General features: G+C 66.4%; 1 protein-coding gene across 1 annotated transcript; it reads left to right on the forward strand.

Annotated features, from left to right (window-relative positions):
* The first annotated feature begins 1,079 nt into the window (after positions 1 to 1,079).
* On the forward strand, positions 1,080 to 10,242 carry LOC104012499 (voltage-gated potassium channel KCNC1). The gene is given in 5 exon segments (XM_087773178.1): positions 1,080 to 1,708; positions 6,094 to 7,042; positions 8,066 to 8,284; positions 10,062 to 10,119; positions 10,121 to 10,242. Coding segments are annotated over 5 exon segments (1,800 nt in total). The 5' UTR covers positions 1,080 to 1,195; the 3' UTR covers positions 10,182 to 10,242.
* Positions 10,243 to 12,190: the final 1,948 nt, after the last annotated feature.

The raw sequence follows: 12,190 nt of genomic DNA on the forward strand, positions 1-12,190 counted from the left end.
TGGTCCCGGCTGCTCCCTGGGGGGGGGGGGAGGGACCCCAAGAGGCTGTGACCCCCCCCGGGACAACACCCCCCCCGGCCCCAATACCTCCCAGTGCCTCCCAGTAGCCCCCAGACCCCCCTCAGTAGCCCCCATCCCCCTTTGACTTGTCCCTCCCAGGGCCCCCAGTGCCCCCCAGTCTCCCCCTGCTTCCTCCCAGTGCTCCCAGTAGCCCCCAGTACCTCCCAGTAGCTCCCCAGTACCTCCCAGTAGCTCCCAGTACCTCCCAGTGCCTCCCAGTAGCCCCCCAGACCCCCCTCAGTAGCCCCCATCCCCCTTTGACTTGTCCCTCCCAGGGCCCCCAGTGCCCCCCAGTCTCCCCCTGCTTCCTCCCAGTGCTCCCAGTAGCCCCCAGTACCTCCCAGTAGCTCCCCAGTACCTCCCAGTAGCTCCCACTACCTCCCAGTGCCTCCCAGTAGCCCCCCAGACCCCCCTCAGTAGCCCCCACCCCCCTTTGACTTGTCCCTCCCAGTGCCCCCCAGTTCCCCTCGCTTCCTCCCAGTGCTCCCAGTAGCCCCCCAGTACCTCCCAGTAGCCCCCAGTGCCTCCCAGTAGCCCCCAGTTCCCCCTCACTCCTCCCCCTCCCGCTCCAGCCTCGCCGCTGCGTGGGCGGGGCCTCTTCGGGTGGGCGGGGCCTCGCTGCGGCATGGGTGGAGCCTCGGCGCTCCTGGTAGACGGGGCCTCTTCACCGGGTGGGCGGAGCCTCGGCGCGCTAGAGGCGGGGCCTCGCCGCTAGGTGGGCGGAGCTTCAGAACGCGTAGAGGCGGGGCTCCCCGCCGCGGGGGGCGGTGCGTTCCCGCCGCGCAGTGGGCGGGGCTTTCCCTCAGAGTGGGCGGGGCTTCCCCTCAGAGCGGGCGTTCCTCCCTCGCGGTGGGCGGGGCTTCCCCTCGGGGCGGGCGTGCCCTCCCCTCAGAGCGGGCGTTCCTCCCTCGCGGTGGGCGGGGCTTCCCCTCGGGGCGGGCGTGCCCTCCCCTCAGAGCGGGCGTTCCTCCCTCGCGGTGGGCGGGGCTTCGCCTCAGGGTGGGCGCGGCCTCGCCGCGCCTGCGCACAGCGGCGGGCGCAGCGGCAGTGGCGGGATGCGGCAGCCGCCGCTCCGCTCTCTCAGGCCGGCGGCGGCGGCTGTCGGTGTCTCCCGACTTTTCCGGCGATTATCGCGATGGGTTGGCAAGCAGAACGCGACAAAGTGGTGATCAACGTGGGGGGAGTACGGCACGAAACCTACCGCAGCACCCTGCAGACCCTCCCCGGGACCCGCCTCGCCGGCCTGGCCGAGCCGGGAGCCGCCGCCCGTTTCGACTACGACCCCTCAGCGGGGGAGTTTTTTTTCGATCGTCATCCCGCCGTTTTCGCTTACGTCCTTAATTATTACCGAACCGGGAAATTACATTGCCCGGCTGACGTTTGCGGGCCGCTTTTTGAGGAAGAATTAGCTTTTTGGGGAATCGATGAGACGGATGTAGAGGCCTGCTGCTGGATGAATTACCGGCAGCACCGGGACGCCGAGGAGGCCCTGGATAGCTTCGAAAGCCCCGAAGGGCCGAGGCCTCCGGAGCCGGCCGAGCCCAAGAGGTTGTGCCTGGAGGAGGGGAGGCCGGCGGGCTGGTGGAGGAGGTGGAGGCCGAAGCTCTGGGCTCTGTTTGAGGATCCTTATTCGTCGAGGATGGCTAGGGTGAGGGGGTTTGGGGGGTCTCGGGGGGGGTTGGGGGGGTCTCTGAGGGGGTTTGAGGGGTTCTGAGGGGGTTTGGGGGTCTCTGAGGGGGGTTTGGGGGGTTCTGAGGGGGGTTTGGGGGGTGCTGGGGGGGTTGAGGGGTCTCTCTGAAGGGATCTAGGGGGTCTCTGAGGGGGTTTGGGGGGTTCTGAGGGGGTTTAGGGGTCTCTCTGAAGGGATCTAGGGGGTCTCTGAGGGGGTTTGGGGGTCTCTGAGGGGGTTTGGGGGGTTCTGAGGGGGTTTAGGGGTCTCTCTGAAGGGATCTAGGGGGTCTCTGAGGGGGTTTGGGGGTCTCTGAGGGGGTTTGGGGGTTCTGAGGGGGTTTAGGGGTCTCTCTGAAGGGATCTAGGGGGTCTCTGAGGGGGTTTGGGGGGTTCTGAGGGGGTTGGGGGGGGTCTGAAGGGGTCTAGGGGGTGTCTGAGGGGGGTTGGGGGTTCTGAGGGGGTTTAGGGGTCTCTCTGAAGGGATCTAGGGGGTCTCTGAGGGGGTTTGGGGGGTTCTGAGGGGGTTTAGGGGTCTCTGAAGGGATCTAGGGGGTCTCTGAGGGGATTTGGGGGTCTCTGAGGGGGTTTGGGGGGTTCTGAGGGGGTTTAGGGGTCTCTGAAGGGATCTAGGAGGTCTCTGAGGGGGTTTGAGGGGTTCTGAGGGGGTTTGGGGGGTCTCTGAGGGGGTTTAGGGGGTCTCTGAGGGGGTTGGGGGGTCTCTGAGGGGGGTTAGGGGGTCTCTGAGCAGGTTTAGGGGTCTCTGAGGGGGTTTAGGGGACCTGTGAGGTGGGTTAGGGGTCTCTGAAGGGGTCTGGGGGATCTGTGAGGGGGGTTTAGGGGGTCTCTGAGGGGTTTTAGGGGTCTCTGAAGGGGTCTGGGGGATCTGTGAGGGGGGTTAGGGGGTGTCTGGGGGGTTTAGGGGTCTCTGAAGGGGCCTGGGGCATCTGTGAGGGGGTTTAGGGGGTCTCTGAAGGGGGTTAGGGGGTCTCTGAAGGGGTCTGAGGGATCTGTGAGGGGGTTTGGGGTCTCTGAGGGGGTTTAGGGGTCTTTGAAGGGGTCTGGGGAATCTGTGAGGGGGTTTGGGGGTGTCTGGGGGGTTTAAGGGGTCTCTGAGGGGCTTTAGGGGGACTCTGGGGGGGTCTGGGGGTCTCTGAGGAGGTTGAGTGGGGCTCTGGGGGGCTTAAAGAGTCTCTGAGGGTGTCTTGGGGGTCTCTGGGGGGGTTTGGGGGGCTGTGAGGGGGTTTAGGGGGTTTGGGGGTGTCTGAGGGGGTTGAGGGGGGCTCTTAGGGGGTTTAGGGCATCTCTGAAGGGGTCTGGAGGATCTGTGAGGGGGTTTAGGGGGTGTCTGGGGGGCTTAAAGAGTCTCTGAGGGGGTCTTGGGGGTCTCTGAGGGGGTTTGAGGGGTCTGTGAGGGAGTTTAGGGGGTCTGTGATGGGGCTCTGAGGGGAATTAGGGGGCTCTGAGGGGGTCTTGGGGGGCTGGAGGGGGATTAGGGGGTCTCTGAAGGGATGGGGAGCTCTTAGGGGAGGCTGTGAGGGGGTCTTGGGGGTCAGTGAGGGGGTCTTGGGGTGTCTGAGGGGGTTGAGGAGTCTCTGAAGGGGCTTGGGGGGTCTGTGAGGGGGACGAGGGGGACTGTGAGGAGTTTATGGGGTCTTGGAGGGTGCTTGGGGGGCTCTGAGGGGGTCTTGGGGGCCTGTGAGGGGGTTTAGGGGGCTGTGAGGGGGTCTGGGGGTGTCTGAGGGTCTCTGAGGGGGGTTAGGGGGTGTCTGGGGGGATTTAGGGGGGTCTGAGGAGGCTCTGAGAGGATCTTGGGGGGGCTTTGAGGGAGTCTGGGGGCTTCTGAGAGGGACTTGGGGGGCTCTGAGGGGGGTTAGGGGGTCTTGGGGGAGTGCTTGGGGGGCTCTGGGGGGTTTAGGGGTGGCTGGGGGGCTCTGGGGGGGTTTAGGGGTGGCTGGGGGGGTTAGGGGGCCTCTGAGGGAGCTGTGAGAGGATCTTGGGGGCCTGTGAGGGGACGGGGGGGTCTGGGGGGTGCTTGGGGGTCTTGGGGGGCTCTGAGGGGGTTTATGGGGCCTTGGGGGGCTCTGAGATGGTTTGGAGGGGGCCTGGGGGGGTTTAGGGGGCTCTGAGGGGGGTGGGGGGGCTGTGAGGGGCTGGGGGGGTCTTGAGGGGCGCTGGGGGGGACTTAGGGGGTGTGAGGTGATGGGGGGCCCTTGGGGGGTTTTGGGGGGCCCTGAGAGGACTTTGGGGGGCATCGAGTGGTTTTGGGGGGGGGGGGCTCGGGGGGCACAAAGGGGCGGGGGGGTCGGGGACACTGCGGGACTGTTTGGGGGGCCGTGAGTGGAGGGGGGTGGGCACTGGGGACACTGCGGGGCCCTGAGGGGACCGGGGACACTGCGGGGGGGACGACATCGGGGGGGGGCACAGGGGGTGACAGGGGGACATGGGGCTGTGTGGGGCCGGAGGAGGGGGCTGTGTCCCCCCCTCAATGTCCCCTGTCCCCCTCTCAATGTCCCCTGGCCCGTCCCCCCCCCCAGTGCCCCCTGGCCCCCCCGCTGCAGGCGCTGGCCCCGATCCTGCCGCAGCGGGGCCGGGGGGGGGGGGGTGCGGGGGGGGGAGCAGGACCGCACTGCGGTGCCCCCTCCCCCCCCGCTGTGTCCTACATCCCCTCCCCTCCCCCCGTCCCCCTCCCTCCGTGTCACCCCCCTGCGTGGCCTACATCCCCCCCTGTGTCCCCAACCCCCCGGCCTGGCCTACATCCCCCCCCGTCCCCTGTGTGTGTCCCCCCCCCCCAGCCTGGCCTACATCCCCTCCCCCCACCCCGTGTCCCCTGTGTCCCCCCCATGTCCCCAAATCCCGCCCCCCCCCCGCCTGCCCTACATATTGTGTCCCCCCCATCCCCTGTGTCCTGTCTGTGTCGTCCCGTCCCCCCCAGCCCTGGTGTCCCCTCATGTCCCCAACCCCCCAAGCCTGGCCTATATTCCCCCCACCCCCCGTGTCCCCTGTGTCCCCCCCATGTCCCCAACCCCCCCAGATTGACCTATGTGTCCCCCCTGTGTCCCCCCCCCATGTCCCCAACCCCCCCAGCCTGGCCTATGTCCCCCCCCCAGGTGTCCCCAACCCCCCCATGTCCCTGTGCCCCCCCCCCCCCAGTGTCCCCCCACTGTGTCCCCATGTCCCCATACCCCCAGGCAGGGGGGGGTCAGGAGCCCGGACGCCTGCGTCCCCTATATGAGTCTATAGGGGCTCAATGTACTGAGGGGTTGGGTGCCCAGCTGCCTGGGTCCCCTATATGAGTCTATAGGGGCTGGGTGGTTTTGGGGGGGTCGGGTGCCCGGACACCGGTCCCCTATATGAGTCTATAGGGGCTGGGTGTCTTTGGGGGCTCGGGTGCCTGGACACCTGGGTCCCCTATATGAGTCTATAGGGGCTGGGTGGTTTTGGGGGGGTCAGGAGCCCGGACGCCTGCATCCCCTATATGAGTCTATAGGGGCTGAGTGTTTTTGGGGGGGGAGGGGTCGGGTGCCAGGACACCGGTCCCCTATATGAGTCTATAGGGGCTGAGTGTCTTTGGGGGGTTGGGAGCCCGGACACCTGGGTCCCCTATATGAGTCTATAGGGGGTCAGGAGCCCGGACGCCTGCATCCCCTATATGAGTCTATAGGGGCTGAGTGCTTTTTGGGGGGGGGTCGGGTGCCAGGACACCGGTCCCCTATATGAGTCTGTAGGGGCTGAGTGTCTTTGGGGGGTTGGGTGCCCAGCTGCCTGGGTCCCCTATATGAGTCTATAGGGGCTGGGTGGTTTTGGGGGGGTCGGGTGCCAGGACACCGGTCCCCTATATGAGTCTATAGGGGCTGGGTGGTTTTGGGGGGGTCGGGTGCCAGGACGCCGGTCCCCTATATGAGTCTATAGGGGCTGAGTGTCTTTGGGGGGTTGGGTGCCCAGCTGCCTGGGTCCCCTATATGAGTCTATAGGGGCTGGGTGGTTTTGGGGGGGTCGGGTGCCAGGACACCGGTCCCCTATATGAGTCTATAGGGGCTGGGTGGTTTTGGGGGGGTCAGGAGCCCGGACGCCTGCATCCCCTATATGAGTCTATAGGGGCTGAGTGTTTTTTGGGGGGTGGGGGTCGGGTGCCCGGACACCGGTCCCCTATATGAGTCTATAGGGGCTGGGTGTATTGGGGGGGTCAGGAGCCCGGACACCAGGGTCCCCTATATGAGTCTGTAGGGGGTCAGTGGGGGGTTGGGTGCCAGGACACCTGGGTCCCCTATATGAGTCTATAGGGGCTGGGTGGTTTTTGGGGGGAGTCAGCAGCCTGGATGCCTGCGCCCCCACCTCTCACCCCTCTCCCCCCTCCCCCCCCAGTACGTGGCCTTCGCCTCCCTCTTCTTCATCCTCATCTCCATCACCACCTTCTGCCTGGAGACCCACGAAGCCTTCAACCGGGTGATCAACAAGACGGAGACGGTGACGACGGGCAACGGGACGGGGACGCAGGTGGCGGTGGAGGTGGAGACCGAGCCCTTCCTCACCTACGTGGAGGGCACCTGCGTCGTCTGGTTCACCTTCGAGTTCCTCATGAGGGTCAGTTTTTGTCCGGATAAACGAGATTTCGTGAAGAGCAGCTTGAACATCATCGACTTCGTGGCCATCTTGCCCTTCTACCTGGAGGTAGGCTTGCGGGGTCTCTCCTCCAAAGCCGCCAAAGACGTTTTGGGCTTCTTGAGGGTCGTTCGCTTCGTCCGAATCCTTCGAATCTTCAAATTAACCCGCCATTTTGTCGGTTTGAGGGTTTTAGGTCACACCTTACGAGCCAGCACTAACGAATTCCTCCTCCTCGTTATCTTCTTGGCCTTGGGGGTCCTGATTTTCGCCACCATGATTTATTACGCCGAGCGGATCGGCGCCGACCCCGACGACGTGACGGGAAGCCGTCACACTTATTTTAAAAACATCCCCATCGGTTTTTGGTGGGCGGTGGTGACGATGACGACCTTGGGGTACGGGGACATGTACCCCATGACGTGGTCGGGGATGTTGGTGGGGGCTCTTTGCGCCTTGGCGGGGGTCCTCACCATCGCCATGCCCGTCCCCGTCATCGTTAACAACTTCGGCATGTACTACTCGTTAGCCATGGCTAAGCAGAAATTACCCAAAAAGAAAAACAAACATATTCCGCGACCCCCCCAACCCGGATCGCCAGGATACGGCCCCCCCGTCGCACCCCAAAATCCACCCGGCAGCCCCCGCCCCCCCCGCAGACCCCCGGCCTGTCCCTTGGCTCAGGAGGAGGTGGTGGAGATCAACCGCGCTGGTGAGCGGCACCCCGAAACGGGGGGGGGGGGGGTGTATTTTGGGGGGTAGGGTGTATTTTGGGGGGTAGGGGTGTATTTTGGGGGCGTTGGGTCGTTGTATTTGGGGGGGTAGAGGTGTATTGGGGGGGTTGGGTGTATTTTGGGGGTAGGGTGGGTGTATTTGGGGGGGTCGGGTGTATTTTGGGGGTCGGGTGTATTTTGGGGGTCGGGTGTATTTTGGGGGTAGGGTATATTTTGGGGGTAGGGTTGGTGTATTTCGGGGGGTAGGGTGTATTTTGGGAAGGTCAGGTGTATTTTGGGGGTAGAGTTGTATTTTGGGGGTTGGGGTGTATTTTTGGGGGGTAGGGTGGTTGTATTTTGGGGGTAGGGTTGCTGTATTTAGGGGGTAGGGGTGTATTTTGGGGAGGTCGGGGGTATTTTGGGGGTAGGGGTGTATTTTGGGGGTAGGGTTGGTGTATTTAGGGGGGTAGGGGTGTATTTTGGGGGTTAAGGGTGTATTTTGGGGAGGTCGGGTCATTGTATTTTGGGGGGTAGGGTGTATTTTGGGGGGTAGGGTGTATTTTGGGGAGGCCAGGTGTATTTTTGGCGGGTAGGGGTGTATTTTTGGGGGGGTAGGAGTTACGTTTTGGGGGTTGGGGTGTGTTTTGGGGGTTAGGGGTGTGTTTTGGGGGTAGGGTTGGTGTATTCAGGGGTGTAGAGTCATGGTATTTTGGGGGGTGGGGTGCATTTTGGGGCTAGGGTTGTATGTTGGGAGTTAGGGGTGTATTTTGGGGGGAGGGTCATGGTATTTGGGGGGGCTGGTGTATTTTTGGGGGAGGTTTATTTGGGGGGGATGTTGGTGTCAATTGGGGGGGGGGGGGCTGTATTTTAGGAGGGCTAAATATGTGGCACCCCAAAACGGAGAGGGGGGGTTGTCAGCCCCCTTATGGGGGGGCACCCAGCCGCGGGGTCCCCGTGTGTGGGTGCCCCCCCCCCAACCCTGACATGGGGTGTTGTTGTGTGTGTGTGTCCCCCCCCCGCAGAGGCTCGCCCCAACGGGGAAGCGGGGCGCGCGGCGCTGGCGCAGGAGGACTGTCCCCCCATCGACCAGCCCCTGTCCCCCGACGAACGAGGGGGGCCCCCCGCGACGGCGGCGGGGGGAGGCGGCGGAGGGGGGGGCCGCGAACGCTGCGGCCGCGATCGAGCCTGTTTCCTGCTGGGCCCCGACTACGCGCCCCCCCCCGAGGGGCCTCTCCGGAAAGGTGGGTGCTGCGAAACGCCGCCCCCCCCCCCCAAAATGGGCACCCACCCACCCCCCATAACCCAGGGGTCCCTGCAGCGCCCCCCCCCCCGGGCACCCAAAGCCCCCCCCCAGGGCACCCCACCTCCCCCTGGGGTCCCCAACCCCCCGTGTCCCCCCTTGGGGTCCCCACAGCCCCCCCAGGGCACCCTGCCCCCCCCCTCCCCTGCATGCCCCCCTCCCCGGGTCCCTCCCCATCTCCGCCGTGGGAGCAGGTGGGTGCTCACCCCTCCCCCAAATTGGGAGAGCTGGGAAAACTGGGGGGGGGGGGGGCGGGGCACAGCTTGCACAGACCCCCTGGCGCTGGGGGGCTCTGGGTGCTCCTTGCACACGCGCGTGCAAGCAGCGGGGCTGGCTGGGGCGGGGGGGGGGGGGTCCCCTGTCCCCGTGCGGGGGTCCCTGTCCCTGTGCGAGGGTCCCCGTGCGAGGGTCCCCGTCCCCACAGGGGGTCCCCGTCCCTGTGCGAGGGTCCCTGTCCCCGTCCCCGGGTCCCCGTCCCCACAGGGGGTCCCCGTATGAGGGTCCCTGTCCCCAGGGTGACCCTGTCCCCGTGCCACGTCCCCGTACGAGGGTCCCCTGTCCCCGTACGAGGGTCCCCATCCCGGGGGTGACCCCGTCCCCGTGCCAGGTCCCTGTGTGAGCGTCCCCGTACGAGGGTCCCTGTCCCCGCAGGGGGGTCCCTGTAGGAGGGTCCCCGTCCCCATACGAGGGTCCCAGTCCCCCCTGGGGTCCCCTGTCCCCGTACGAGGGTCCCTATCCCTGGGGTGACCCCGTCCCCATGCCAGGACCCCGTCCGAGGGTCCCAGTCCCCCCTGGGGTGACCCTGTCCCTGTACGAGGGTCCCCTGTCCCCGTCCCCGGGTCCCCGTCCCCATCCCGGGGGTGACCCTGTCCCTGTCCCCTTTCCTCCCCAGCGCTCGTCACCGCCTGAGACCTCAGACGGCGTCGCAGGTCAGCTGGGAGGGGCGGGGTCCCCCGGCCACGCCCCCCCCATGGCCACACCCCCCCGCCACGCCCTTGCTTGGCCACACCCACTTCGCACAGCCTGCGCATGCGCATTCCCCCCATGCATGCTGCTTACAGCTCCCCCCCCCCCATTTCCCCCCCTTTTTGCACCCCCAAACCCCTTGGGGGGGTGTCCCCATCTCTTGGGGGGGGTCCCCAAATTTCAGGGGGGGTCCCAAATTCCTGGGGTGGGGGGGTCCCCATCTCTTGGGGGGGTGTCCCCAAACCCCTTGGGGGGGGTCCCCATCTCTTGGGGGGGTCCCCAAGCCCTTTGGGGGGTGTCCCCATCCCTTGGGGGTGTCCCCATCTCTTGGTGGGGGTCCCCAAATATCAGGGGGGGGTCCCAAATTCCTGGGGTGGGGGGATGGGGCCATCACCTGGGGGGCTTCCAAATTTCGGGGGTGGGGGTCCCCATCTCTTGGAGGGAGGGGGGGTCCCCAACTCCTGCAAGGGTCCCAGATTTCTTGAGGGGGGTCCCAAATTCCTGGGGGGATCCCCCATGTCTTGGGGGGGGAGGGTCCCAAATTCCTATAGGGAGGGGTCCCCATCTCCTGGGGGTCCCCAAATCCGGGGGGGGCGGTCTCCATCTCCTGGGGGGTCCCCAACATCAATGGGGGGTCCCTAGTTCCTAAGGGGGGTGTCCCAAACTCCTGGGGGGGGAGGGGTTGGGGGTCCCCGAGGGGGGTTGGGGGTACTGACCCCCCCCCAAATTCTCTGTCTCCCCCCCCCCCAAAGGCTACGAGAAGTCGCGGAGCCTCAACAGCATCACGGGGGTGCGGGTGGCGCCCGCCGCCCCCCTTCGGCTCCCCCGGCCCCCCCCGCCGCCCCCGCTCCCCCATCCCCTCCATCCTCTGACGGGGGAGGGGGGGCAAACGGGGGACAACCCCCCCCCCCGCACCCCCTTTTCCTGCCCCCCCCCCCCCCGGTGGGGATTGGGGCAGAAAAGGGGGTGAAATGGTTAAAAATTATCAGTGGCAAGGGGGGGGGGGGCTTCAAAATGGCGTCTGTGGGGACACCCCCCCAAAATGGGGGGTGGGGTCCCCCTCAAAGACTGTGAAAGGGGGTGATGGGGACCCCCACCCCCACCCCCCAATTTGGGTCCCTCCCCCACCCCCTTCTTTGGGGGGGGTGGGGGTGTCCCTGTCCCATCCCCCCACCCCAACGTGACCACTCAGGACTCGGGGAGCCCCCTCCCCTCCCCCAACCGTGTCTCGTGTGTGCGCGCGCATGTGTGTGTGCGTGCGTGCGTGTGTGTGTGTGCGTGCGTGCGTGTGTGTGTGTGTCCCCTTTGTCCCCTCCCCCCCTCATTTGTCCCTCAATACCCCGTGCCCCTCCCCCACGTCCCCCCCCACCCCGGGCTCCCCCCTCCCCCACAAGCAATAACCGGAGCCGCCGGACCCCGCCCCCGATGGCGGAGGAGGAGCGTGGAGGTAGGGGCCACCCGCGGGCGTCCCCTCGGTCCCCCCCCAGCATGGCGGCACCCGGGGGGGGGGGGGTGAGGAGCGGGGGGCCTGACCCCCACTGCGAGGCCAGGCTGCGTTTCCATAGCGACGGGACTAGGCCTGGCCCCCACTGCGAGGCCAGGCTGCGTTTCCATAGCGACGGGACTAGGCCTGGCCCCCACTGCGAGGCCAGGCTGCGTTTCCATAGCGACGGGACTAGGCCTGGCCCCCACTGCGAGGCCAGGCTGCGTTGCCATAGCAACAGGACTAGGCCAGGCTGTGTTGCCATAGCAACAGGACTAGGCCTGGCCCCCACTGCGAGGCCAGGCTGCGTTGCCATAGCGACGGGACTAGGCCTGGCCCCCACTGCGAGGCCAGGCTGCGTTGCCATAGCAACAGGACTAGGCCAGGCTGTGTTGCCATAGCAACAGGACTAGGCCTGGCCCCCACTGCGAGGCCAGGCTGCGTTGCCATAGCAACAGGACTAGGCCAGGCTGTGTTTCCATAGCAACAGGACTAGGCCTGGCCCCCACTGCGAGGCCAGGCTGCGTTGCCATAGCGATGGGACTAGGCCAGGCAGCATTTCCATAGCGATGGGACTAGGCCGGAGCCCCCACTGCGAGGCCAGGCTGCGTTTCCACGGTAACGGGCCCAGGCCTGACCCCCTTGCCATGGGCCCTGCCCCCACTGGGGGGGGCCGGGACCCCCCCACAGCCGCCCGTCCCCCCCCGGGGGGGGGGTGGCAGTTTGGGGGTGGGGGTGGGGCCGCCCCATTTCCGAGCCAGCATGTCTGCATGTCCGTCCCGCCGGTATTTATCGTTATATGCAAAAAAACCACCCCACCCCCCCCTTAATTAACCCAATTAATCAACCCCCCAATTATTGGGGGCCCCCCCCGGCGCTGCAGCCCACGGGCTGGGCCCCTCCCCCATTCCCCCCCCCCAAACCGGTGCGGCGGGGAGCCTTATGCAACGACTCCTATGCAAATGAGATGCTAATGAGGACTAATTGCTCCCTGCCCGCTCCCCCTCCCCCCCCCCCCAATTCGCTGCATGTTTGGGGGGGGCCCCGTCGCCTCGTGCTTTTTTTGGGGGGGGGGGGTGTCTCCAGCCCCTCCCCCCCCGGGCTGCGCTGTAACGAGCTCCCCTCCCTCCCCAATTACTATTTATTAACACCTCATGAATAATTCATGATCCCGCCCCCTCCCCCTCCCGGGATTGGTGCAATTCCCTTCCCCTCCCCCCCTTTATCTCTGGGGTTGGTTGGGGGGGGGGGAGGGGCGCGCCCCCCCATTTTTGGGGGGGCTCTGACTCAGGAAGGGGGGGGAGGGGCTGTGCCAAAACTGGGGGGTCCCCCCTGGGGGGGGTGGGGGAGGGGCGGGGGCCCACGGGTGGGGGTGGGGCGGGGGGGAGGGGCTCAGAG

The sequence above is a fragment of the Nipponia nippon genome, unplaced genomic scaffold, assembly GCF_047370975.1.
Source record: "Nipponia nippon isolate SJK-2023a ecotype South Korea unplaced genomic scaffold, ASM4737097v1 scaffold_38, whole genome shotgun sequence".
Lineage (NCBI taxonomy): Eukaryota > Metazoa > Chordata > Aves > Pelecaniformes > Threskiornithidae > Nipponia > Nipponia nippon.